The sequence below is a fragment of the Fundulus heteroclitus genome, chromosome 3, assembly GCF_011125445.2.
Source record: "Fundulus heteroclitus isolate FHET01 chromosome 3, MU-UCD_Fhet_4.1, whole genome shotgun sequence".
NCBI classification, from domain to species: Eukaryota; Metazoa; Chordata; class Actinopteri; order Cyprinodontiformes; family Fundulidae; genus Fundulus; species Fundulus heteroclitus.
Genome location: NC_046363.1, coordinates 20360334 through 20386182, shown reverse-complemented (window position 1 = coordinate 20386182; position 25849 = coordinate 20360334). Strand labels below are relative to the sequence as shown.

Below are 25849 nucleotides of genomic sequence, written 5' to 3'. Positions count from 1 at the left end.
TTTTCAAGAAAACAGAGGACAACGTCATTCAAAGAATAGTATAAAAAAGTTCTTACAAAGTTTTCATGTCAGAATTCTGCACTTTTCCAGACTAATAGTTTTTGGTTAAATCTTAACCAATTTGTAAAGCCCCAATGAAAAGCTTTTCTATGCTTTTATGGTATATTAGCTTGGCCTTAAATGTGGAATCTACAAAAACTACTGGGTGTTAGAAAGTGACCACAGTGATGGATGGATGGATGGATGGATGGATGGATGGATGGATGGATGGATGGATGGATGGATGGATGGATGGATGGATGGATGGATGGATGGATGGATGGATGGATGGATGGATGGATGGATGGATGGATGGATGGATGGATGGATGGATGGATGGATGGATGGACTCTTTATTCTGTGTTGGTTTTCATTATTTATTCAGCTTGCACAGAAGACAGCATAAAACAAGGAAGCAGCTAACGGCTATTAGCATCTCCCAGGGAAACAATGAAGAATGGTCCAAGATCCAGTGAAAAATAATGGCAAAAATATATCATTCCAAGAGGGAAAAGACTGGAATGTCGCTGGGAATATAGCATGAACGTTGGTAATCACTGAAGCGCGTACTAAACTTGCTGATTGCTCAGAGGTGACCGCAGAGTTTAGTGACGTGAGTAAACGTTCTGATATGAAGCTCTTAAAGTTGCTGTAGATCAGTGTATTTAATTAATAACGGTTGGTCTTTGATCACGCCGAGCTGCCGCTTTACTGCGAGGCATTGCAGAGGGTCAAGCTCAGTCGGGCATTATTTACAAGTGATTTATTATTTCTGCAAACCGACATTATGATAGTTCTGCGATACCGCTGGTAGATGGCGGCACGTCTGTTTATATCTGTTCATCGCGCCCGGCGCTGGATTCTATCTAGCTTCAAAAATTACCATCGAAACACTATCAAGATGGAGGCTCGGTGTATATAACCTTATTTTATCATGATCAAACAGTTTGTGGTATTTGTATAAGAATATAATGTGGCTATATACCTTTAATGTGGCATCTGCAGTGTAAGAAAGTGACCACATGAACAGATGGAAGGACAGACTCTTTTTTTTCAGTTTTGGTTTTAATTATTTATTCAGCTCCGGAAAAGTTTAATAACATTTCACACTTTCTGTGCTTTTCCAGCTTACATAGAAGACTTGTAATCAAGTAGCGGTATGATAGAATTAAATATAAAGAGAAGACATAAACAGTCCCCATAAAGGAAGCGGAGTGCAGGTGATCTGAGTTGTGGTACTTGAGGTCTGGGGGTTTAACTTGTGTCCCACAGCACTTAACATGCCCCTAGCCATCTCTCCTGGCAGTTAATTAGAATCCAATAAGGTTGCTGCCTGTTGGTCATTGTTCCTCCAGTGTGTTTACCCTTTCTAGAGGCTCCATTCGCTGCTTAATCTGCCGAGAAGCTGAATGTCAATAGGTCAGGCCAAGACTCCAGAGCCCTGAGAGAGAGAAAGAGAGACCCTGAGAAGACGCAGAAGGAGGAAGCAGAGAGGATCAGGCGGCTGAAGGAAAGGGGTCATTTTTCTCTTTCCCCTCAATAATGTTCTTTGCCGTTCTATTCATCCGGACCCACCTACCCCCTCTCCACCTCAGCCTCCTTCTCTTGCTTCTCCTCTTCTTGTCTTTTCTTCTCACTTCTAATCCATTCTCTTGATTGTTCTAAGCTGCTTTCAGCCATCCCCCGGGAGGGTGGAGGGGTAGAGATGGGGGGGAGGGGTGGGGGGGATTCTGAGTCTGTTTTAATTAAGATTTAAAAGACGGCTCCCTCAAGCAGGGAGATTTTGCGAACAGGATGGACGGAGCGGAGTAAACGAGTAATGTTGGGACAGATTGCAGATTGGACACAGCAAATATCAGAAAATCGGTACAGGGGGAAAGTTAAAACGCTGTTATTTAATGCACGTAGATGGGCGTGTCAAGCACACAAGCGCAGCCAGACGCTGAAGCATCGGAGGGGGCTAAGCCAAATGGGATTTTTTTTTTTTGCTTCATTTGTAATCACGCGGCACAATCTATATAGATTGATCTCAACTTCCTGTGATTCATACCGTATCCTGCAAGAGTGATATGGGATCAGCGGTAGCCAGCAGGCAAGCTGAGCGAGTTATCTCCACACTCTGTCTAATGATCGATCATCTCACCAGATGGGCTTAAGAGCCCTGTAACACTTCACTTGTTTATCAGAGCTGCGAACCCAAGGCCTATCTGTAGATGTGACCAGCAAAGTAAGTGTTGTTTTGCAAACATCTAGTGCTTAAGAGGTAAGGTGTTGCGATCTGGGGCGCTTTTAAAAGGGGTGTCCAGATGGGCACTGTTTCTAATCCTGTCATGGGACACTGAGACAAACAGAATTTTAGTAGTTGTATAATGATGCTGTTATATAGAGGGGAGGTGGGGAGCTATGACTGGGTATGAGTAGTGGATATTGATGCTACCAAAGACAACACAGGAAGGGGATAATTCCTTTTGCAAATCATTGAAGCTTGACGCCTCTAAATTATATGGATAAAGCCATAAAAAAACTTAAACACATGAGACTATCTTTCTAAGGGTCTGAAAGGTGGGAAAGAGGTGGGGTTTTGTGGCTTAGGGAGCTTGGTAACTATGCATCTGTCTCTCAAAGCGACATGAAAAGACTAATTTGGGTTTAAAGGAATACAACAATACTTTAGAAATATGTATCAGAAAACCATATAGAGTAAAGCAAAATAAAGTAAAAAAGCTGTGTGTTTTAGCAGCGTTGGATGTGTGTCAAAAAAACATTGCCCTATTATATTTTTTAACAACCCTCACTGGCTGTGTCCAGCCAGTAGCCAATGCTCCTATGTCCAAACCTTGTGCTCTGAAGCGCCGAGGCCTCTAACCTGTCCTGGCTCAACACATTTGCCCAATGTGCGCTAAAGGTGTCCATTGAGCAGACGTACACCAGCGCTACCTGATGTGTGTTACCCATAAAGGGTAATACGTATCAAAAACTGCATCTTAAAAAAATGTAGCATAATAATAATTCAGTCTGGCTTTAACCAGTCCATATATTGTGGTTTTCATATTTTGTCTCATTCGGAGGTGCCCCAATCCTAAAGAAACATTGAAAATACCTTTTGTGTCTTTTAGAAGCTGGTTTTCTTAGGAAAAACTCAGCTCAATGTTGAATTATCCAGTTCAAGTTGGATCAGTTTAAGTATTTGATATTTTGGATTGATTAAATGAAGTCAAGACCAATAACAAAAATAAGCGAATGTTGTTGGCCAGCCTGACGTGAAGCCTCTGTTAGCCGACTCTGTCCACACAACTACAGCTACAGAGAGAGCAAGGAGCTTTAAAGATAGGTTTCACATTCCAAAAGTTATCTTTTAGGAGCTTGTAGAATAATCACAAGCTAAACTCTCCCCTTTTCTTAAACGTTGCCCTTTATGAGGGGCAGTGTCACAGCAGTGGACGCTTTGGACATCCTCATTAAAACCCTTAACAGTCTTATCGCACCATGACAAAAACAGATTACCCCCACAGAAGTCTGGCCACCAAAGATGCACGCCATTTACCTTCCTGCATCGCTCCGCTTCCACCATGCAAACAGGGCAAGTGGCATTTGCATGCTTATCTGCAGCAGGAGAAAAAGGCGTGAGCTTTGTGTTTGGTAAACCATTCACGCCGCACACACATCTGCCCCTACTTGCAAACTTAACGTTCTTCACTTGAAGACACACCCCGAGACAAAGCAAACAATGAAAGTGTTTAAGTTCATCAAATCGCAGACTTCAGTGCAGCCGGTAAAGAGTTAAAGGCCGGGCAAGGGTCAAAAGCCCTGCCCATGGCATTCTCCGCTCAGATACATCCCAACACACAGCCGCCATATGTGCAGGGTTTCACAGTTAATGAGCCAGCCCACCCCGGGTGACAAAGATCTATTCACACCCGGTTGACTCTGAGGGAATCTGCAATTGCCATGGTGTGATTAGGACAGAATACAGCACTAGTCCAGCCAGTGGCCATTTGGGAGCAACAATAAACTAGAAAGAACAGAGGAAGAAAAGGCGTGTTAGGGAAAACGGTACACGGACAAAGAACTTTATAAAACACTTTAAGGGGATAAACGCAGGCATGAGCTCACCCTCAGCCATCCTACGGCTCCATCGCCCACCTCCATCAAAGCCCCCCCCCCCCGAGACTCTCCCAGCGCACTTTCTGCCTCCGTCACTCAACTCTTAATAAGGCCAGCAGTAAACGGCGGGGAAAAATATGCGGGGATGAAAGCTTCTTCTCTTATGTTCTCGCTTTGAGGAAGTGTTTCGGGTTGTCAGGGGAGGGGGTGAGGGTTGGGGGTGGAAGGGGGAAAGAGAGGGAGGGTGCATCTTTATGGTGTAATGCTGCATTTTAATAGAGACAATAAACCCCTCCGCGTTAAAATAATATTTTCTTCCATATCCTGTTGTGTTGCAGCTCTGGGGAGTTTTGACAGAGAGAGAGAGAGTGATAAAAAAAAAAATCCGCCACCTCTAAGCTAAAGGTATAGAAGAAAACCATGCCAAAGAAGAAAGTGTGCAGAGTTCCTGTGGGAGGGATAGATCACATATATTCTTTCAGCGCAGTGATTAATAACTTGGAAAAAAAGGTCAAACTTGACTTGAAACGGTCCAGTATATCACAGTTACATTTGGAGCCTACGTTTCATACATCAGTTCTGGCTGTGATGTCCCATCAGTCCCATCAGCCTGGTCACACAGGAAAGACCCACTGTGCAGATTATCAAAGATTGATGGCGTGTCCTAGTTAAAGACATGGGAGTAGAGAAACTCTGGATCGCTCTCAGCCTTGTAGGAGGCATTCCTCTGCAGGGTTCAAGTTCAAATATTATGCATTGCCCAAAGATTTGACCCAAGTATTTGCAGGTGATTTCCAAATGCATCATTCCCAGATTAGGATTCTTGAAAAAGGACAGAGAGGAAGAGAAACACTTATAACTTTATCTCCTCCAATCCACCTTCTTCCTCACTCTTCTCTATTTCCAGATGAGACAAGCCGGCAGAACAAACAGGATGTTTATCCCCATTTCTCCTCTTCTTCTCCAGGACGCAACCTAAGCATCTCTAATACTCTGTTCACTGTCATCCTTCCCATTTCTTGTTCAGAGTACTTGCTTAATAATTAATTGATTAATTAGATCCCTCATTAATCATTTATTCATTAATCATGGCCTGATTTTTCTAGAGGAAGCAGCGCAATCTGAAAAAAACCCTGACTTCACATTTCACTCTAATTATGCTCTTTTACTAATCAACGCTTAAGAAATGGAGTTTCAGGAAATTAGTTTTCCCTTTCCTTCCCCCTCCTTTTCTCAGCACAAAGCAGGATGTGGTGAGGTTGCCATGTTACATTTCCCTCCCGTTTTTTTTTTTTTTTTGTGTGTGTTCTTAAAGCTCGTTGTCAGGACTAATTTTCTTAAAGAATGTTTCAAAGATGATGTGCAGGATTTTTTTTTTTTAAGTGAGGTTCTGTTAAAAGCTAGAAAAGGTTAATAACTTACCTGCAGTAGATAACTCACCTGGTACCTCCATCTGGTAGAACTTCAGATGAGATGGACTCAGATGCTGAAATGAGCTGCTGGTCGACGAGGGGCCAAGACCGAAGGAGACACTTACTGTCTTTAAACAACTCCATGTCAAAAACACCACAGTGGTGTATGCAAACCTTTAGAAGGTATTCTGCAGTTTGTAATAGTCCAGAAAATAAACCAACCCAAGAATGACTTTCTTTCTCTCTTGCTTCAAAATAAGAGTCTGAACTGTAGACACAACAGGGTGTCAAAAGTTTAAAACTCACGTTCCTACCCTCGGTTAGTTGCGTACACTTACTCCAGCAGACCCAATCAGATGCTGTCAGCAAGAAGAAATAGAACTATGCTTGACAGACTTAATTTTAACCAGAAATGCCTTACGTCAATATCGCGTTCCACCTTTTAGCAGAACTTAATTTCTGAAACTATCACTTTGACTTCATGCTCGATGAAAATATTTTGAGCTTAATGCGATTGCAAGCCATGTAGAGGAGAGGAAAAGAAAGTGGCAGACTAAGTCGGGCAGTTGTTACCAATGGAGAGTTTGAGGACTCTCTGTAAGAACCAGAGAGGTGGAGGCTCTGTGAATCACACTCTCGTTGTTTCCACTAGAGCCGTGGCTGTCTTGGGAGAGGAGGTAATTTGTTTAATCGCCAGGAGTTATAGTCCCTTGGCGGAGAGATGGGGGGGGGGCGATAGTATAGTTCTGAAATATGTTCGGTAATGCGGAGCGAGCGCAAGACGGAGAGTGACAAGAACCATTTTAAACACATTTAATTAGAAGCGTTTGTTTGTCTTTGTGTGTCTGTCGGCTGCGGGGTTCACAACACGGCTCAGCTGCTTTGTGTGAAGAGCCTCTTCAGAATAAGAAAATAGAATGAAAAAAGAGAATTATGCATCAAATTAAAGAGAACTCCAATGAAATAGAGGCAAGTCGGGCATTAACCTCTAAGCTTTAAAAAGCACACATATTAAGCAACACTAATGAGACTCTCAATGAGCTAGCTGTGTTTTATATTCAAACACAAAAGTGCAGCCCTGACTTCGGTGCGCCACCGCTGCCTCTGAATGAGGTTGTCTCTTATTCATCTCACTCGAAGCAAACACTGCAGGAGTGAACAATGCAATAGATGACCCTTTCGCACTAATGAGATGCATACATTTACAGCAATACCACCCTCATTAAAAAAATAATAATAAAAGGGGGGAGTATTAATTATGAAGCACACTACTTCCTATCGCGAAGAGCCAAGGGGGTCTCCACTGGGCTCAATTAGGAAGAGCAGGCCGCAAATCCCATGACTAAATTAATTGATACCCCAGAGCATAAGGCTGTGAGTCCCGCTGCAAAATCTATGCTGAGAATTCCTTTGTTTTCATTTCTAAAACATTTGGAAAATATAAAACATAAAGACATTTTTTTAATTTATTTAAAATATTGTCTTTATCCTTTAAAGGATTTTAATGAGTCATTCATTAGTATACTTACTTGTTTTGTTTAACTGTCATCATAGCCGACCAAAGATTGAACTGGGCCCTAAGTAGAATGTGTTTTGGGTCCCGAATTCCACTTTACATTAATATTGAATTAATAGCTTTAAACAAATAGTGGAGATTTACCTATTCCTATGAATCAGTTATTTGGTGTGGGAGTGCAAGGTTTAAATGTTGAGTCAGGATTGAGGGCTCAGCTAGGTTTCATCTTTTTTTGCTGTTATATTGTGTTTGAAATATGACTTAAAGCAAAGACAGGTATAATAAAACTAGGAACATTAAAGATTCTATACAGTGGTGCCTTTTTCCTATCAAAAGGTGCCGACTAAAACCACAGCTGGATAATAATGCATGTATTTAGACAACAAGATTTCACAAGAAGAGGTTTAATGAAAGCAGACCTAAAAAGTATTCAGATTCTAATATGTGTAACTGGGTTGATGACATCACATAAGGCTGATCAGCTGGCATTAGTAAATATTATAGACAGAATACAAGTAAAGACCCTTGAATGAGATATTTGATTCCAAAAGCATAAAAAAAATATACATGTGGACATACTAAAAATGGTTTGAACAGTTGTCTCAAGCCGTCTGTTGTGTCTGTTACGTATATGCATATGCACCATAGCTTGTGTTTTAAAAAATATATATTTTTTTTTGTTAAAATAGCAACATTAAACTGTAACATGTTCTATAGGTGGCAAACTTTACATTACGTGAGTTCTGATTGATTCTACAGAAAAGCCTGGCTTGTATCTCTAAATTTTGACTCTAAACTATTTAGGACTGATCCACTTGTATAATTACAAGTATTTGAAGGAACGCTCTTGGAGGAGGGGGGGGGGGGGGGGGGGGGGTCTGCTGGCCTGGGGGTCCAATGCAGCAGCTTAGTTCACTTATGCCTGGTGTCAGCTTTGCTTGTCATATTTTCCCGATTCGTGCTCCATCTCTGAGCCGTGTCTCGGCCACATGTTGGGCTCCATTACTGTTTTATCCACCATGTCGTGTCAGCTGTTGTTCATACGCTAAAGCAGGGCTTTTGGAAAATGGGGGGGGGGGGGAAGAAACAAGAAGATAATGATTAAAAGCACAGTAAATTGTAGTGAAAGCCCCTCTATCCAAACACGAGTAAAAGAGGGGGAGGGAGTAAGAAAAACTGGGATGGAGTAGTGAGAAGATGCAGGGAGGGGGGCGGGGCGGGGTGGGGGTGGGGGGGGGGGGGTAGACAGGGGCTGGGACTGTGACACACATCCAGCCAGCAGCTGTCTTGCTGAGAAAAACACCAGGGGGTGAGCAGGAGCGAAATGACAAGACCAGCTCAATCAACATCTTGTCAACACAGCAAGCTGATGTGTACAGACAATTTCATACCACCACCGCAGTCCCCCACCCCCCCCCCCACCCCACACTTCCCCCTCCTTTCCTTTTTTTTTCTCCACATCGCTTTTTGTTTCCTGTCCTGCTGCCAGTCAGCCAGCCAGTCACTTGCTATCTGTCTGCACGGAGTCAGCTCTCTGGCTTGGGGCTTCTTCAGAGTGTGCACGTATATTTGTGTGTGTCTGTTCGAGGGAGGGATAGTTTAAAAGGAGCTCTAGAATTCTACAAAGTGAGATGCTTCTGTCCACACCAAAAACGCCGAAGAAACGGGACCCATGAGGGCGAACATGCATATATATACGTGAGGCAGGTTGTCAAGACACTGCAGCACGGTGACTGTGGCGGATCATTCACATGCACTCGCATGCGGACTTTGTCATGTCAGCACTCTTGGTCGACCCCCCTCCCACACACACACACACACACACACACACACTCGCCACTTTCTTCTTTTTGCATGCATACCACTTATTTTCATTATCTGCTGGAAGCTGTTGCAGCAGCTACTCAGTGAGTGGGTCTGCGGCGGCTTGCCCCTGCGATCAGCCTCGCTGCCGCCCTGATGTGTGCAGCGCCCCGTCGCAGTGGGGGAAAGCCTTGCGGTGACGGCCTTGGAGACAGGCTGATTACAGCATTCCATCAATCGCCCCATGCACCCTCCTGACTTGCTCCTTTGTCGCTGGAAGTTGACAGAAACCCACTTTTTTTGCCACTTTTACCTCGCCTTAGTTTTTCAGCTTTCAAACATATGGCTCCTTCTTTTCCCTGCTGCTCCCCCTTCTAACCTGCTTTCATGAGTGTTGTGTTGACAGGCTGACACAAACCCCTGTGATTTTCACGCCACAAATGCAAAGAGCAAAAGAAAAAGGGACAGAGGGGATCCAAGACGGCAACGAGGAAGAGAATGTTTTAGGGGGCGTCTGGAAGAGGATGACAGCTGACAGAGTCTAGAAAGGCAGAGGGATAACAGAAGAGCCCTAGAGAAAGCAAATCGACAATTAGCAACACCTTACCTAATGCTTGAGGAGGGCCTGCTAGCCATTGATTTCAGGGATCATGCCTCACTGACTGCAGACATATGTGCGGTAAGGAGAGCAGTGAGAGGATGGCAATGGATTGTAAATGGATGCAAAAATGGCGGAAATTGCCCTAGATGGGGGTGTCAGTGGATCAGCTGGGGGCTGGAGGGGGGGGGGGGGGGTGTTAGTCTGGTGGGTAGATGAGCTCGTCCACTCTCTAAAAAGGGCCAGGCCTGAGCCAAGATTTTCACAATGGAATAAAGGCTGAAAGGGGAGGCTAGGCGGATTAAACTCTGGCAAAACAGCTCTTAAAAAGCTGTTAGAGTGCAATTTGGGCACAAAAACGCAGAATGGGAGAAAAGATAGCGAGATCGGGTGGGTGGGTGGGAGGTTTAGTTGGAATGCAGCGTGGGAGAGAAAAGGATAGAACTGAATCTGCCCGGGCACCATTAGAGACAAGACCATCTGCAAAGACGCAGGCTGGAGCCGTCTGCGAAGGTCCAAAGCTGAATGAAAGAACAGAGGTTCTCACACATTGAGCTCATGTGTTTATGATGCCACAATGCTACAATCCAGTGGGTGGTATCTGTTGTTAGCCCCCGATCGAGCTCTCAGAAGTTCTGTAGGAGTCACGCTAATGAGCTTAGTAGCCAGATCAAACATGAGATGGGTGCAGCATCCCCTTTGGGATTTCTTTGGTGCAGCCGCTCAGCCCTACTGTCTGCTTTGTACAGGCATATACGCACAAGTGCATTCACACAGGGAAAGAAAGACAAAAGAGCTCAGCTCTAAAACAAAGGGATAATAATTCCACGCAGAGAGGAGCGGAGTTCCCATTTTCCAGCCAGATTTAGAAGCCTTATCTTGACAAGGCACAACGGATAACATTTGGGGGAAAAGGTTGTTTATTCCAAGTTTAAAGCTATTCACCAAATGCCATGTTATAGAGTCCTCTTTATCCTTCTCATTTTCTTATGTTTGCCTTTTTATGGAAAATCAAGCCAGGTAGATTGTACCCTTGTTCCACGCTGCTTTCTTGACAAAAAAAAAAAAAAAAAGAAAAGAAAAGAAAGATCTGGGCTTACCAAAGCTGTTTAAATCGACCAGTAAAACTGGGTAGCGTTTGTATTCAGAGACCCCGAACTGCGGAAGCTGGCCTCCTTGAACTGAATTTGATTGAGGTCATAGAGTAAAATAGCTGCGCAAGACGGAGCATCTCTCTCGGAAATGTATTCAGTCGAGTGTTGATGCAAAAGAAGGGAAATACGACCAGGGAGCGGAGTCTTGTATTACTTTATGGTTTACTTGAAGGACGTGGCCTCCTGTTAAATTAACTAACAGCCTTGGGTATATTTTTACGTCCAGCGGTTACTGTGGTGACACGGCCAGTAAATGTGCTGTGTGTTGGGTTTGTATTTTCTTTAAAGGTCATCTTCAGTGGAGCTATTATCCTTTTTTTTCAGTTGTTTAGCACAATAGCTTACGCTTATACACAGAAAGAACGTCTAATTTCATCAAGGAAGACGTCCAGCGGTGGACAGATCATCGTTGACATCTGTCCGTCTCATCCTCATCCCTCCTAATGTGAAGGTATCGGATGATACGAAAGAGGGAGCGCAGGCACGAGTCGGGGTCAACGTAAAGCTCTTTAGTAGGTGACGGTCAAGTCTGGGAGGGCGCTTTGTTGTACTTAACGCCAACCATGTGACGGCAAAGTCAGTGTGTCAAAGCAACTGGCAAATGTGCCCTCTGGTGCCTGACAAGTTGCTTTGCCTATTAACGCGAGGCCTGTCCTGCACGCTCGTTCACATATTCAAATGCATGCACACAGACACGCATAGCACGTTTATTGACAGGATAAGAACACAAAGCTCTTAACATCAGCAAGAAATACACATGAACTTAGTCGCTTGTGCATCAGGCAGCGTGAAATGATATTCCATTTTAAGAAATCCGGATTAAAATTTAACAGGCCCTAATGTGTGTCGACCTTGTTGCCAGGAGAGGGAAGCGCACACTAGACATGAAGCAAGGTAAGAAACATAATAAATGTAACATAGTGAGTTGCATTGAGAACATGCAGGATGCAATGTTGCGGTGGGCCTGTACAACTATAATCACCGTCATACATATTTCCCTACATAAGGAAGCATAGTACATAAACAAGCATTCACTGCAGAACTGCGTAACCTTGGATTCTGAATAGCAGTGTGGCATTTGTCCATACCATGGGTTAGTAGACCAGTTCTTTACCCTCGCAATGTTGCTGAAGGGTGTTGTGCAAGTTTGGTTGTCCAGTCCATGTGTTTGTGGCTCTAGAGAAAGCTCACCACAGTGTGCCTTAAGGTGCTTTTGGGGAGGCTGATGCAGGTGTAGGGAATAGTTCTCTCTCTTAACACAAAGTTGAGCTTGGACTCCACCAGGGCTGCCGCTTCTTTCCGACCCTATTTGAGAAATGCACAATGAGAGGAGGGTGTCTGCTTTGGGAACTTCAGGTTCTCAGTCATTGGTTTTTGCAGATGATGTAGTGTTGTTGTTGTTGTTGTTGTTTTTTTTTTTTTTTTTGCATCTTACAGGCATGACCTTCAGTGTGTAGTAGATTGGCACATAGCAGAATTTGAGGTAGCCGGGATGAGAGTCACGTCCTCTGAATCTGAGGCCATGGTTCTCATCCAGAAAAGGATGGATTGCTCCTTTCATTTTGACGGTCGGCGAGACCAGGTATCTTCCTGAGTTCTCAAGTGATTGTAGGATGCTGCAGGAGATGGAGAGAGAGAGAGAGACTGGGGCCTCATCTGCTGAGAGTGCTCCAGGTTGAACCACAGAGAAAAGCTCTTTAGTTGTTGGTCCGTCTATGCTTCAACCCGTACCAGTGGTTATGAGAAATGGATTATGAGTGACTGTTCATCAGCAATGGTATAATAGAGCAGGAGATATCCATTGATTCATCCATTATCTATACTTATCTGTTACGGGGCTTGGGGGGTTGGAGGGGTCGCTAGTCCATCACAGTAAAGCAGGAGATAGATTTCAACTTTGTCAGAAGTTGGCTGTTGCTCTGGTCTTAAGTGGTGAAGAAAGAGCTGAGCCAAAAGTGAAGCTCTAGATCAGGGACGTCCAAAGGCCCTTGGAATACTTTTGTGTGGCCCCTGAACAAAACCCTATTAGTTGATACAGATACAGAAATCCTTGGTTTAGTTTATTGGGTAAAAATGAAAACAAAAAAAAATAGTTGTTGCAATCTTGATAATAAAAAAAAGATTATAATAAACATTTGGTGAAGAAAATAGTTTGGAGACCCCTGCTCTAGATGAACTTCTCTATCTACAGGGCCTTTCAGTCTGTGGCTCGTAAACTGTGGAAGAGTTTACCACCACAGCTTCGCTTTGCTGACTCTGTAGAATTTTTTTAAAAAGCAACTGAAAACCGTTTTTCTCCATCAGGCTTTTATGTCATGATTTTATTGTGTTTTATCTATATCTTAAATGTGATTTTCTTGTACTGTGCTTTGTGACTTTGTGTCTGGGAGAGACACTTTATAAATACACTTTACTTACTTGCTTACATTATAACCCTCGCTCACATTTATGATATATCTTATAATGACTGGACTCCATAGAAGCCCGGAAGTGGCTGAAATGAATTTTCACCACAGGGTGGCTGGGCTCGGCCTTAAAGAGAGGGCGAGGAGCTCAAAGAAGTGTCTCTGTTTCTTTGCATGAGAAAAAGTCAGTTAAGGTGGCTCTGGCATCTGATCCGGATTCCCCCTGGGCACCTTCATGTGGATGTTTTGTGGGTATGCCAAACTGGGAGGAGAACCTGCTTTAGGTAGAGGAGGCAACGCATCTTGGACTCCCCTGAAATGGGCTGGAGAGCGTTGCTGGGCAAAATGGATCGGTTTCGCTCCTGGAAGTGTTGTCCCACAGCCCAATCTCTGATAAAAGGATGGATGAATGGGCGCGCAGCAGAAATGTTTCAAGAAGATTGAAGTCGTTTTCTTTCAGTATGCAAGCTCCTCATGCTTAGCTCGGTGGAAAAACACTCAAAGTAGTGCAGTTTGCGTTTGGGAGCCTGAGCACAAGTGCGCGACACAGCAGCACACCGACAACAAGCTTCTTTACACCCACATCTACTTACTTTTTTCTAGCGGCTCCTTCTCCACTAATTCTTTGTCTGGTTCTGCTCCTTCTCCCCACACGTCAGAAATGTATTCATGTAATTAAGCTGCTAATACACCGTCAAAGAATTGTCTAATTCAGCAAGGAGGAATTAAAGGAATCTGGCATGAGTCATTAGCCAGTCGAGATGTTCTGTTCAGCGTTTTCAATAAGGGATCTGGAGAGCCATGAATCACTCATAGGGTGTGAAAGCACACTCTTTACGGCACACGCTCTGCAGTTTATGTTTGTATAGCTGCACATATATGTGTGTGCGCACGCGCGTGGCACTAATTGCCATTTGCAAGCATGAGAAATGGTATGTGGGCGAGGTAAAGAGAAACAATTCAGTGCGTCTAATCCATCTTAACAATCAACCAATGCAGTGAATTATTACCCATTGTAAACATTTAGATATTCTGGGCGAGAAACTTAATTGCAATCAATGTTTGCTCTGCTGCAAGCACAGGGAAAGAAACTCCTCAGCTCGCTCTGCAAGGAGAGGAAGAGGAAACACTCAGTAGCTCATAAAGGCAGCCTGTTAGGGACAGGCGGAGAAAAAAAAATGTTTTTTTTTTAAAGAGAATGACAGGAAAATTCCAGCCTTCGGTAAATGCCTAATAGCCTGAGCTCGAAGACACTACACTTCTCATTGACGCTCTCAAATTGCCCTCTTTTGATCCGCGGTGCGTGACACACATACAGCCTACCTGTTTGCACCCGCTGCTCACATGCATTTTGATAAAGCGATGCACAGGGAGAGAGTATGAGAAAGCTTTCCGGGTTGTTTTCCCCTAATAAACCATTAACACATCCTTAGGGCCAAATGGGGGAGTAAAAGAGAATGGGTGTAAATGAAAACGGGTTTGAGGGGGATGCTGAGAACTACAATATGTCGGGGATGAGCTCACTGTTTGGCATCTTTAATTGTGATGTTGTGTGACACTGGCAGCAGGGGGGGGGGGGGGGGGGCTTAAGGGGTGAAGGAGGAGAGTGGGGAGGTTCAGTCCACGGTGCGCCCGGAGATGAAGTGGGTAATTGAGTGCGGAATAAACAGTGCCAACAATCTCGGAAGCCCACTCCCTTTTTCGAACTGGAGTAAAAAAAAAAAAAAAAATACAGAGAATGGAGTGAGAAGAGATGAAGAAAGAGAAAAGAGTGAGACTCAGAGAAAATCCCATTCACCCTCTGGGGGGAAAAGCTGCTATTGAAAAGCTATTAAACTTGCATTTAGCAGGATTGATTGGAAATGAAGAGGCCTATTAAAAGAGAGGGACAAGGGGACAATAGCGCGTTTCTGGCCGCCGTATGTTGCCCTCCTTTCAGGGGTTTTCTTTGCTAAAGGGGGGGGTGGCGGGGGGGCTGTCTGTTTAAGCGCTCCCACCAACAGAAGCAGTTAAAAAGGGGGGGGGCTTAGCACTGGCTGAATAGGACCGTCTTTATCTTCCTTCATCCCCCTTTCCTTTTTTTCTGCACTGTGCAACAAAGAACTATAGACACAGAAAGAGGGAAGTTTTTTTTTTTCTCCTTTCTTTATAAGTCCACTTTCCAACTCACGCAGACACCCTACGAAGATAACCAACCAACCGCCTCTCCTCTCCCTCTCACCACCTACCTTCCCCCTATGGATTAGTTACCTCTGGAGTGTTGCCATCTTTCGCCCGCCAGTAGGATTTGTAATACCCAATCTTTAGCATAGAGGCACAAACAGTTGGGAGCCGAGTATCTGTATTCACGCTGCGCTTCGGCATGTGTGTGAAGGCAATCCAGCCAATCTGGAGCGAGCGCGTACGTCTTTTGCTTAAACACAGCAGCGAAACGGCAGCAGGTGTCTCCGCTGACTTTCAGCAGGCTCTAACGGATGGTTCCCCCGGGAACTTTAATGGAGTTTTGATTGTTTAACATCCATTTTTACAGAAAAGCACTTTTGAAGAGTGGCAGATTTTTTTTCCCCCCCAGAAGTGTGTTTTTGCATCATGTCAGTGAGCAAAGAACCATATGGTCTTTAGAAAGAGTTAAATAAGGTTAAGTAAGTTACGAGGTGCCGCTGACAAACTGTATTTTCACATAGGGTGGGTTTATTCGGTCCCTCAGGGAGCGAAAACATAAATCTGAACGGTAAATGCAAGATGATCATCGTCAGGTTCTGCTTCAGCTTTTCCATCCATGATTGCATCGTGGCTCAGGGGACAATGGAATCAAATTCTTGCTCGATCACACAAGGTTGAATCCTTTTGAAAATTATCAAAAGTTTCTCGTCCACCTTAGTGTTAATTAATGCCAGCCGATCCGATTGATTCTGGAGCCGCTTGCGATGTCATCGGTCAAACTCTGGATCTAATACAAAAATGTTAACCCTTTATAACTTGAATCATTCTCAAAATGCTTCAGAATCTATATCAAAATTGGTAAAAAAAAAAAAAAAAAAGTAGCTCATCTGCCAGATTGTTTACCAATGCCCGCTGGTTAGCTTGAACAATGTATTTCCTGTTATGTCTTCAAAGTCGAACTCTGGCTCCAGTACGGCAGGTTAAACCCCCTTTTTCCAACTCAAACGCAACTTGGATCTCTGCAGAATCTCATCAAATTTTGTCAACAGTCACTCGTCTGCTGTAGTGTTTCCTAATTCCTGGTTCTTGTGCCTCTTGCGATGTCACTGATCCCCAACCAGAGTAGAGTTGTTGAGTATTTTCTTTCATTGCAAAATAAATGCCACTGGGAAGTACCTTTAAACATTCATCGGTATCGCACAACTGGTGGTGGTTGAATTTTTCTTTTTTTTTATTAGCAGGGAAAAGATTTTAAAACTGCCCTTTTGTTCTCTCGTCTCCCAGCAGCCACCAAAGCGGCCTACTTCTCCCAGCAGCCCCAGAACCAGGTGGTGGTGCAGGGCAAGTCCGTGACCCTGCCTTGTGTGATTGTGGGTTACAGAGGAATGGTCCAGTGGACCAAAGATGGTCTGGCGTTGGGCGGAGAGAGAGACCTACCAGGTACGCTCACTGCACTTGTTTCTACGGCCCCTTTCTTTTTTTTCCCCCCTTCTCCTCTCCGTATTTATTGTCCTCTGTGTCTTGTTGCGATCAATGTCCGGTCTCATTAGAAATCAACTCGCTCTCTGTCAGCCGTTGGGGGTTTTACACAAATGAATGGCGAGGGGCGAACGCGCCGCTGACAGATCGGCTCCTGCTGCACACACACACCAAACTTTAATTTGTTGCTTAGCATTTTAAGAGTCTTGTAGGAAGGTGGATAATCAATTGGCTTTTGTCACGCACTGACATTTAAATGTGTAGCAGCGCAGTAAGAAAGCGGAGAGGCTTCCTCTTGACCTTAGCAACCCCATCTTTATTGTGTCTGTGTTTAAAGGACAGCCTCCTCATGCGGCAGCAGCCCTCTCACGTGTTGCGTTTTCGAGCCTCATGCCACTGTGGCAGCACAATAGCTAAATGCCTGGCCCCTGTAAGGTGCTGTTTGGTTTTCACTTGTGCCTTATAAAGAGCTTTTCCCCCACGTTTTGCCTTTGTTCCGAGCAGGAGCATGTTTATTTTTTTTACTCCTTTCAAAATATGTGTTTGTTGTTGCTCGGATTGTTTGCTTCTAACTCTATTCTCTTTTTGTTGGCTTCATGCAGGCTGGACGCGCTATTCCTTAATGGGTGACCCGCTATCAGGCGAGCACAGCTTGCTGATCGATTCAGTGGAGTTGGCGGATGACGCGGAATATGAGTGTCAGGCTACACAGGCAGGGCTCCGCTCCCACCGTGCCAAGCTCACTGTGCTAGGTAAGATACACAGCTTGCTCATGATCCTCCCAGTCAGCCCTTGTGCCAGGCTCTGCGGGCTGGCAGAGCTCTGAAAGAGAGGGAGGGGGATAAGTCAGGGGTGTGTCTTCATCGCAAAACACCAAGGCAGAAAGATAACTGATTCGCAAGACTCCAAAAATAATCACTTTAAAAAGGTGCTGTGGATCTCTCGCGACATAGTATTCAAATCCCTGACTCAGTTATGTCTGCTGTGTCGTGATTGGGTCCACTTTCTCGTGGCTTAGTGGTCTGCCTTCCTTTAGCGCAGCACCATGGTCACACATCGCATGTCATAACTTTGTTGGGTGTGGTTCTAAAACTGCTTTAGGTTATACTTTTTTTTTTTTTTTTTTTTTTAGAATAGAGTGAAGTGAAATTTCGCTTAAGTTCAACAATTTGAACTTTTCTTTCAATTCGCATCACATTTACCAATCATGTAGGATGAATGCCGCAGCTGAGATTAAACTTTTTTTCATTCAAAATGGAAGATAAATTTCCATTGAGCACTGATGGATTTACTGACCGAACACAGATGGACAGGCGCCGCTGTTCGGCATTCCACATTACATACAGCACCGTGACTCGGTCAGTAAAATAAGGCGCACCACAATTAGTTGAACAGACAAGAGGAATAGACGCTCACCCTGTTTGATGATGCGGTGAAGCGAGCCGGGCAAAATTTCACCACGTTGTGCGAGAGAGAGACAAAATGTCAAGCGGCCAACGGCACGCAAACACGGCGAATTTTTCACGTTTTCCGCGTTCAGTGTGAACGCAACTTAAGACCATCAAAACAATTTCAATATCACACGCCTTAAACAGGTCATTCATGCTCTCCCATATGTCTAATTTAAAACAATTCTGCAAAGAAGAGTGGGGCCAATGACCACAAAGATATGGTTGCAGTTGTTGCCTCCAAGTTTGATACAACCAGTTGTTGTTTTTTTACATAGGGTGTGGTTGGTGTGCATTGTTTTTCTTCCCTTAATGAACAAAATTATCCATTGAAAGTGTGAGTGCACAGCTGGACTTGGATGGCGATGACCTGATAGATTTGGCAGTGGGAGCTCCGTATTTAGTATTTGCCCAGCTTATTCTCGGTTGTTATTAAAATGTATTTGATGCTGAAACAGTAAAGTGTGACAACAAAGGAAAAAAAATGTAAAGAGCCAAATACTTTTCACAGCACCGTTCATGCGTAAGTTTGTTTAAAAGTTACGTTATGTGGATTAACTTCACCTCCAGTGGGCTGAGTGGGGGAAGATTTTAAACATTTCTGTTTCAAATCTTGTTTATACTGCAAAAACATGTCTTAAGAGCGTGCCAAGCAAAGCTCGACAAAAAAAAGAGGGGAAACGCCTATACTCTCAGTGGCAATAATCGAGACTGTACAGGTCCAAGATAATGTGATTGCTGCAGTCACAAATGACTCGCACAGTCGCTTGAAGGTCCAGATCTGCACAGTTAGCACATTTTGCAGCAAGCCGCAACATCTATCAACCGCAAGGCGGTTTTGTACATTAACGTGATGTGAGTGATCTACTTCTTCACACAGACGTTCAAAAGTGGAGGGGGGGAGAGTGGGGGCGGGGGTGTATGGTTGGAGTGGGGAGGATTAGAAGTGACAGACCTTATTCAAGTCGGCAAAGCGCTGCTGGCATCTGCTGGCATGCAAAGGAACACCACTCCATTAATTAGTCCTGTCAATAGCCTATAAATTGTCACACAAGCAAATATTCCTCCCGAGTAGAGAGAAACTCAAATGAAGAATTTATGCAGAGCCGTTGCGGCAGATTGCGCCACAAAGGCTGTTTGTTTCTTACATTTATTTGTGGCCACTGAAGCAAAGTGGTAAGTACTGGAGATCGGGTTTTCTGGGTAGGGTATGTGATTGTATTGTATGTGATAGACATACACAAAGTAGGAAATACTTGGGAAGTGAAAGAAAAATGATGCATTGCATAGAAAGGTTTCAGAAGAATCTTAAAGAGAAATGTTGACAGGACTCTCCACGATCATGGTCTCCATAGAAGAGTGGCAAATATCTCATTTGAAAGAAGAATGAGCAAAAATGTCATTTCAGTTTCACACTTGCAGCTGTAATTTCAGTTTAAAGTATTGACTGAAGTGGATAAATCAAAATGCAAACAACAGTTATTAGATTTTAGTTTGCATAAAATTTTGACCGCTATGTAAAATTTCCTGTCCACTTTACAGTTGGTCACTAATTATGCTGGTCTGTGACATTAAATCTCAATGAAAATACATCTGTAGTTTCTGGCAGCAGCCAGACAAAATGTGAAAAAGTTCAAGGGGTGTGAGTATTTTTAGAAGGCTCTGTAAATACCTTGAATAGAGGGCTGATTAATGCTTTCCCCCCTCCTTCCCATCTAGTTTCACAGCTGAACAAACCAGTCTACAGTCATATATACATACATACATATATAAACACAGATTTATGCAGTATGTAAAGCTGTGGAAATGAATGTAAAACTGCCACTTTTCCTAGGAAAGCACCCTAAAAGACTCTGACCGGTGGTCCATGATCATCATTCCTATGACATAAACACAGAAATAAAATCAGGATGAAGTTTAGCTTTCTGTAAGACCCTGACTATCAAAAAGGAAGCAGGGCTTTCCTGTGTTGTGTGTGCAACTGCCTGCCTGCTTTGTGTATGTATGTGTGTGTATAAATCAATGTGGCCAGATGAGACCAAAGCAATCCTGCACAGTCAAAGGAGTCAACGGAGGGAGTGCAGTCAGGGGAATCGGCATGGAAATTAAAATCACCTAGCACTCGGATTCCATTAGTGTCCGTGCCGCGGCAACGGAAGGACCTCTGACAATTCAGATACACACAGCGAAATTGGTTCGGCGGAGGGTGCGAGAAAGGCCAGCACAAACCCCATGTTTACGTCTTCTCTTATTGGTCGGGGGAGATAGACGCCTTCATCAGGGGTGGCACGCTCGGCTTGCCAGTGGTGCGTGCGAAACCATGCAAATAAATGAACAAATAAGCAATTCGGCTGAAACATCGCTCTGCAACAGTGAGAGCAAATAGAGTAATAATGCTAGTCCCTAGAAAGGAAATAAATAAGGCTGAGTGTTTTTCTTTTTTTTTTTTTTTTTTTTTCCCCTCCGCCAACTAACAACTCTTCTCGGTCTTTTCTCATGTCTAAACCTGCACCTTGTTAACAGGCGCTCAGCGGTGAGAAGTTATAGCCGTACGTCGTTGCGGAGCCAAGAGCTACGGCGGGGTTCAGCCGGGCTGCGTAGTCGCCCGGATCTTGAGCGGTGTGTTTATGTTCTGCTCCGCAGTTCCCCCCTCGGACCCGGTGGTGGAAGGCGGGCCCGTCGTTCGCCTGAAGGCCCACACGCCGCACAACCTCACCTGCAGAGCCTCGGGAGCCAAACCCGCGGCCGATATCACCTGGTACAGAGACGGAGAGGTCATGGACACGGCGATCTATTCCAAGGTACTGCGAGAGCGGGGCTTGATCGCCGACCACCTGTGCAAATCATGTGGAGCTTTAGAGTCGGAGAGGAATAACTGCAGAACAATTCAAAGTAACAAAAAAATCCCTCCTCTCGGTGTTACGACTCTAGATCTCTTTTTTTATTTCCTCAGATCTTTCTTTTTATGCATTACCATCCTTCTCTCGCAAAGATTTCCATTCTTTGGCTCTCTGCAGTCCCCGTCCTCTTTTTATCACTCATCCCTGACCCACACACCTTCGCCTCGTATGCCTCCTCTCCGCACGGCGCAACCCACCCCTCCCACCCCCGCCTTTTTTTCTTGCTTTTGCTATTGCAGCCACACTACAGCATAACTGGAGCATGCCAAAGCTCAGACAGGCATGAGCGTTTCATACAGTAGAGCTTCTGCGGAGGAGAAATCACCCACAACAATGCAGAGACACAATGGGGGGATGCGCCGGAGCGTGAGCCGGCCGCGGCTGGGAAAGTGTCACATTTTTCATGCTCCCTGACCACGCTAAACGACGCTAAACGCCACATTTAAGGAAGCGAAAGCCTGCACGCAGCGAGAGAGAGAGAGGGAGAGAAAGAGAGAGAGAGGGAGGTGGGAGGGCAGTAGAGGAGTGGGGGTTTGGGGTATAGGATCACAGGGGTGAGGATGTGAGAGGATATGAGATGTAAGGAATGGAAGAGGGAAGGGGGAAGAGAGGGGCATCAATATTCAGTTAAATCACGAAGCGGCTTTGTGTAAAACAGAGAAAATATCTGTCAATATTTCCAAACTGAGAGCAGGAGGAGGGGGTGGACAAAGCTTTGTCCGAGGGAGTGGTGGTGACAGGGAGTGATGTGATTTGATCTAGCATAAATATGCTTTTTGTGTCTCGCCGAGGAAGTGAAAGACCTGCTCCATCGATTTGGCTGTCAGGGGAAAAGGTTTAGTTCGCACTCAATGTGTGACACTTCGTTCTCACGACTGCCCCCCCACACAAAAAAAACACACACACACACTTAAATACTTACTGAGGAATATGCCTTTTCTTCCATTGACTTCTATTCATTTTCAACCCATTTTTATAGCCTAAACCTGGTCAGGAAGCTGGTCAGAGTTGACGGGCAGGTAGACGGAGCTAGAGGGCAACTAAACCTGGGGCGGACGCTCATCTTCCCTCAGGACAAAGCCTAGATATGCAGCCAGAGATAACATGAAACGTTTCAGATCAAAGCATATCCATGTATTAGAATGGCCCGGTCAAAGTCGAGACCTAAATCCAATTGAGGAACTATGGCAAGACTTGAACCTTGTTTACAGACTCTCCTTATCAACCTAATAATGTTATTCCATTAAATTAAACCCCAAAAGAATGCAAATGCTGTTTGTGGTTGTACCATGACAGTGAGGAAAAAGTTCAAGGGAGATAAACACTTTTGCAAAGCGCTGCCTCACCGCGCCCGCGGTCGTTTTTATGCATGTATGAGAAGCAGAGGGGAGAAAGTGAGCGCCCAGTAAACCAAATCCCAAGCATCTACCTTTACTTACTTAGAGGTATTGATTTCCAAGCAGTAAATAGATTTAAAAGATGATGCCAAACAAGGAGCGCTGACTGGGATCGTTCTCAGAAATGTGGGAATAGCACAATATTTCCCCGCTGCATCATAAAATATATGACTTTACTGACATTCCAAAGAAATGGACTGCCATTTTAACGCCGTTGCACATGAAAAATAAGGCCTGCAGTGTCATAAGGTAGTGACTTGTTTTGTGCAACATTGAGAGGATTTTCTCTTCTAAGTTGCTGCATCCTTGATTTCGAAACTCTGTAGGCTCCAATGGAGGATGGGAAGAGGGAGGCAGCTGTCAGTATGCTTCCCATCATTCCAGAAGACAGCGACTCTGGACGCACCTACACCTGCAGGGTTCTCAACCAAGCTGCCCCCGGTGGACGACAGACTTCAGTCACCATCAGCGTCCAGCGTGAGTGCATGCACCTGTCCGTAAAGAGCTTTAATACATAAAAAAAAATACATGGGGAGTGCGAAAAAAAATTGCATTCTGAATGGTTGCCAGCTTTAGTCCTGCATCTTTAACATGAACGTGCTTGTTGCTCATAGATCCTCCCTCGGTGACCCTGTCAGTCCAGCCTCAGACCGTGACTGAGGGGGCCAAAGTTCTCTTCATTTGCTCTGCGTCCGCCAACCCTGAGATTACCGGTTACAGGTATTCTTATCCTTGCAGTTAAAGTTGTTGCCAATGATCTTTGGCCATGAAAACAGATTTAAACATCTGTGACGACGATTGGCTCATTTGTAATACCCAAGTTGCTTGAAAGCATGGAGTTGATGGTAAATAAAAAAAAAAAATCTAAGCTTCACAAGTTGATTCTTTAGGCGAAATGGGCCTCACAATTGGCAGTGTTTGATTGACACCGGCCTTGCATAGGCTAATGGCCGATTTCATACGCATGACTAATTGCCTTTGCTGAGACGAATGCTTCATTTTAATGTGATTGCGCTCATGTCTAAGGTGGTCGAAAGGAGGAGTGCCCATCTCAGAGGCCAACGGGGACAGCCTGGAGGTGACTGTGGACTATTCTTACTTCACCGACCCAGTCTCCTGCGAGGTGTCCAACTCTGTGGGCAGCACCAACGTCAGCACTCTGGTCGATGTGCAATGTGAGTTTCACTGAGGAACATGTCAGGCAGTACAGCTAGCTGTTTTTTTTTCCCCCACATTTTTAAGGGTCGTAGTGTCTAAAAAGTAATTTCTCGTTTTTTGAAACTGCCTGCTTTATCTTAGTCGGCCCCAGACTGCTGTCAGAGCCCAAGCCGATGACTGTAGACATAGGGATGGATGCGGCCTTTACCTGCGCGTGGACTGGAAACCCTCCTCTGACCCTGGCCTGGACAAAGCACGGCTCCAGCGTGGTAAGTCAACCCAGAAAACAAGTCGCCACTTTATCTTGATGGTAAAACCTCAACGCCGACATTCCTCTAGAGAGGAACATTTGCACATGGCCTTGAGGCATGAATCCCACACACTTCTTCCGACACTTTTTTCCTGGCTGAATCTTCAACACCTCTCACAGCTAGCTCCCTTAGGGCTAGAGCCTCTGGCAGAAAACTGTCTGCCCACTGACAGATTCATACAGAAAAATGCATGCACAAGGCGTGCTGTCATAAGTCTAAGGCAATCAGTTGGTCAATCAATCAGCTGACAACTAGTTCAAACCAAACAATTACTACCTGACGCTCCACAGTTTACAAAGAGATCAGATTTCTCCTGGCATTGAATAAAGCATGTGTCCATACTTCTCTTTTTGCCAGATGCAAATGTTTTGCTGTTGTTTCACTTTTGTAGAGCATTACTTAAAGGAATGTTTCAGGGATTTTGAGCTGGGATGTTGGTCTGTCAGTATAAATCCAGAACAAATGGGTCTAGAGGTCGAGGCTAATGGTTACTCAGAGTTATGGTGGACCTTAAAATTAATTTTGAGAAGATTTGATCTTTCTCAAGATTTCCCATTATATCAAAAATCTATTTCTAATGTAAGCGCATATTTTTAGAATAATTTTTGCTTTAAGTCTTCATTTTTGACCCAGATATATGATCTTGCATTTCTTTGAAATTTTATTTTAAGCACTTTAATGTGAAATTAACATAAACTGGCAACTATCTTTAAAATGTTACTGACATATTTTCTGAGTAAGGGCAAGACAAAATTGAAATCATCATAGTAATTTATGCAAATGGTATGTGAACCTATAAACAACTTTCAAGTTTGTATTGGACGGTTAGTTTTATAAACCATTATTCATATATGGAGCGGAGGTAGGAAGCAGCGCACTACCAAGAATCTTTCTTCATGAAACACATTTTAAGAGTAGAACATGTAAAGCATTTCCAAGCCAATTAACCAATTAACAGGAAAGCAATGTTGTGAAAAGATCAATAACATTTTATATCACACTGAAAGTCGCAAACAAAAGTTTTCACATTCTGTTCTGGTGTTTCCCCGAAGAACGTTTGGTGAGGCACAACACCTCCTAGCTACAATTCCTGTGTGAATAATAATTAACTTCCAGCTAAGCAAATGAGATTGTGCTTGTGGAGTAAACATTTCACAAGTTAAAGGCAGTTTTAACAGATTTTTAACGTGTGTAGAACAATCCAGCCCAGATGTGACAAGTCTATTAAGGCTTTCATGCTTGTCTCAATGAAAGTTGGTCTTACTGCCAAAAGAAAAAAAGAAATTTGTCTTTGTTTTACAATACAATGAAAATAATACATTTAAACTGTGCTTTTAAAGAGTCTCGATTCTCCTGTTCAGATTTGATAAGTCCAAGTATTTCAGGTTGTGAACTACAGGTGCATATAAGGTTCCAAGCAGATGCTAACATTAGCTCAGTTAGTGGCTAATGGTCATCCGTAATGCTTACAAACTTTATCTTGTTTTCAACCATTTCAAAGTTTCTTCTGTTTTCATCTAATTGCAGTCCCACAAAGTATTTCATGACTTAAGTGGTAACTTCTTCAGTTCTTTTGTGACCAAGTGTTCTTTGCTAGCCCAGTGTGATGTCTGTATTAGTTGACTGTGTCCTCAAACCAGACATCAAACTATAGATGACTTATGGTCTTACTTAAGAATAAAAGCCTCAAAGATATATACAGGGTGTCAAGATTAAAGCAATCACATTTTCAGATTCAAGGCTAATTATAATAAGATACTTGATAGCACAGATGCCACTTTGCTCTCAGACTGGAAATGTTTTTTTTAGATGGGAGAGGTCTGCTCTCCCATCTAAAAAAACATTCTAAACTGCACCTTTAAGAGGGTAATTATTATAGCAACTTCATTGTTCAAGATCAAAGGAGTTTGTTCCTTACTGGACAGCTTTCCAACCTTTCTGCACCCCAAAATACCATTTCAT

The 25849-nt window shown here is 44.0% G+C and overlaps 1 protein-coding gene across 5 annotated transcripts in view; it reads left to right on the top strand.

Moving 5' to 3' along the window:
- The window catches only part of kirrel3l (kirre like nephrin family adhesion molecule 3, like), a 48541-nt gene that overhangs the window by 13011 nt on the left and 9681 nt on the right, over positions 1-25849 (top strand). For 4 of the 5 annotated variants that reach the window (XM_012862607.3, XM_012862609.3, XM_012862610.3 and 1 more), the window contains exons 2-8: positions 16479-16634; positions 17276-17425; positions 20765-20922; positions 22745-22895; positions 23033-23138; positions 23445-23593; positions 23718-23845. In XM_012862607.3, coding sequence (XP_012718061.2) covers positions 16479-16634; positions 17276-17425; positions 20765-20922; positions 22745-22895; positions 23033-23138; positions 23445-23593; positions 23718-23845 — 998 coding nt within the window. The remainder of the gene's footprint in view (positions 1-16478; positions 16635-17275; positions 17426-20764; positions 20923-22744; positions 22896-23032; positions 23139-23444; positions 23594-23717; positions 23846-25849) is intronic. The other variant, XM_036132162.1, reaches the window with a different exon arrangement.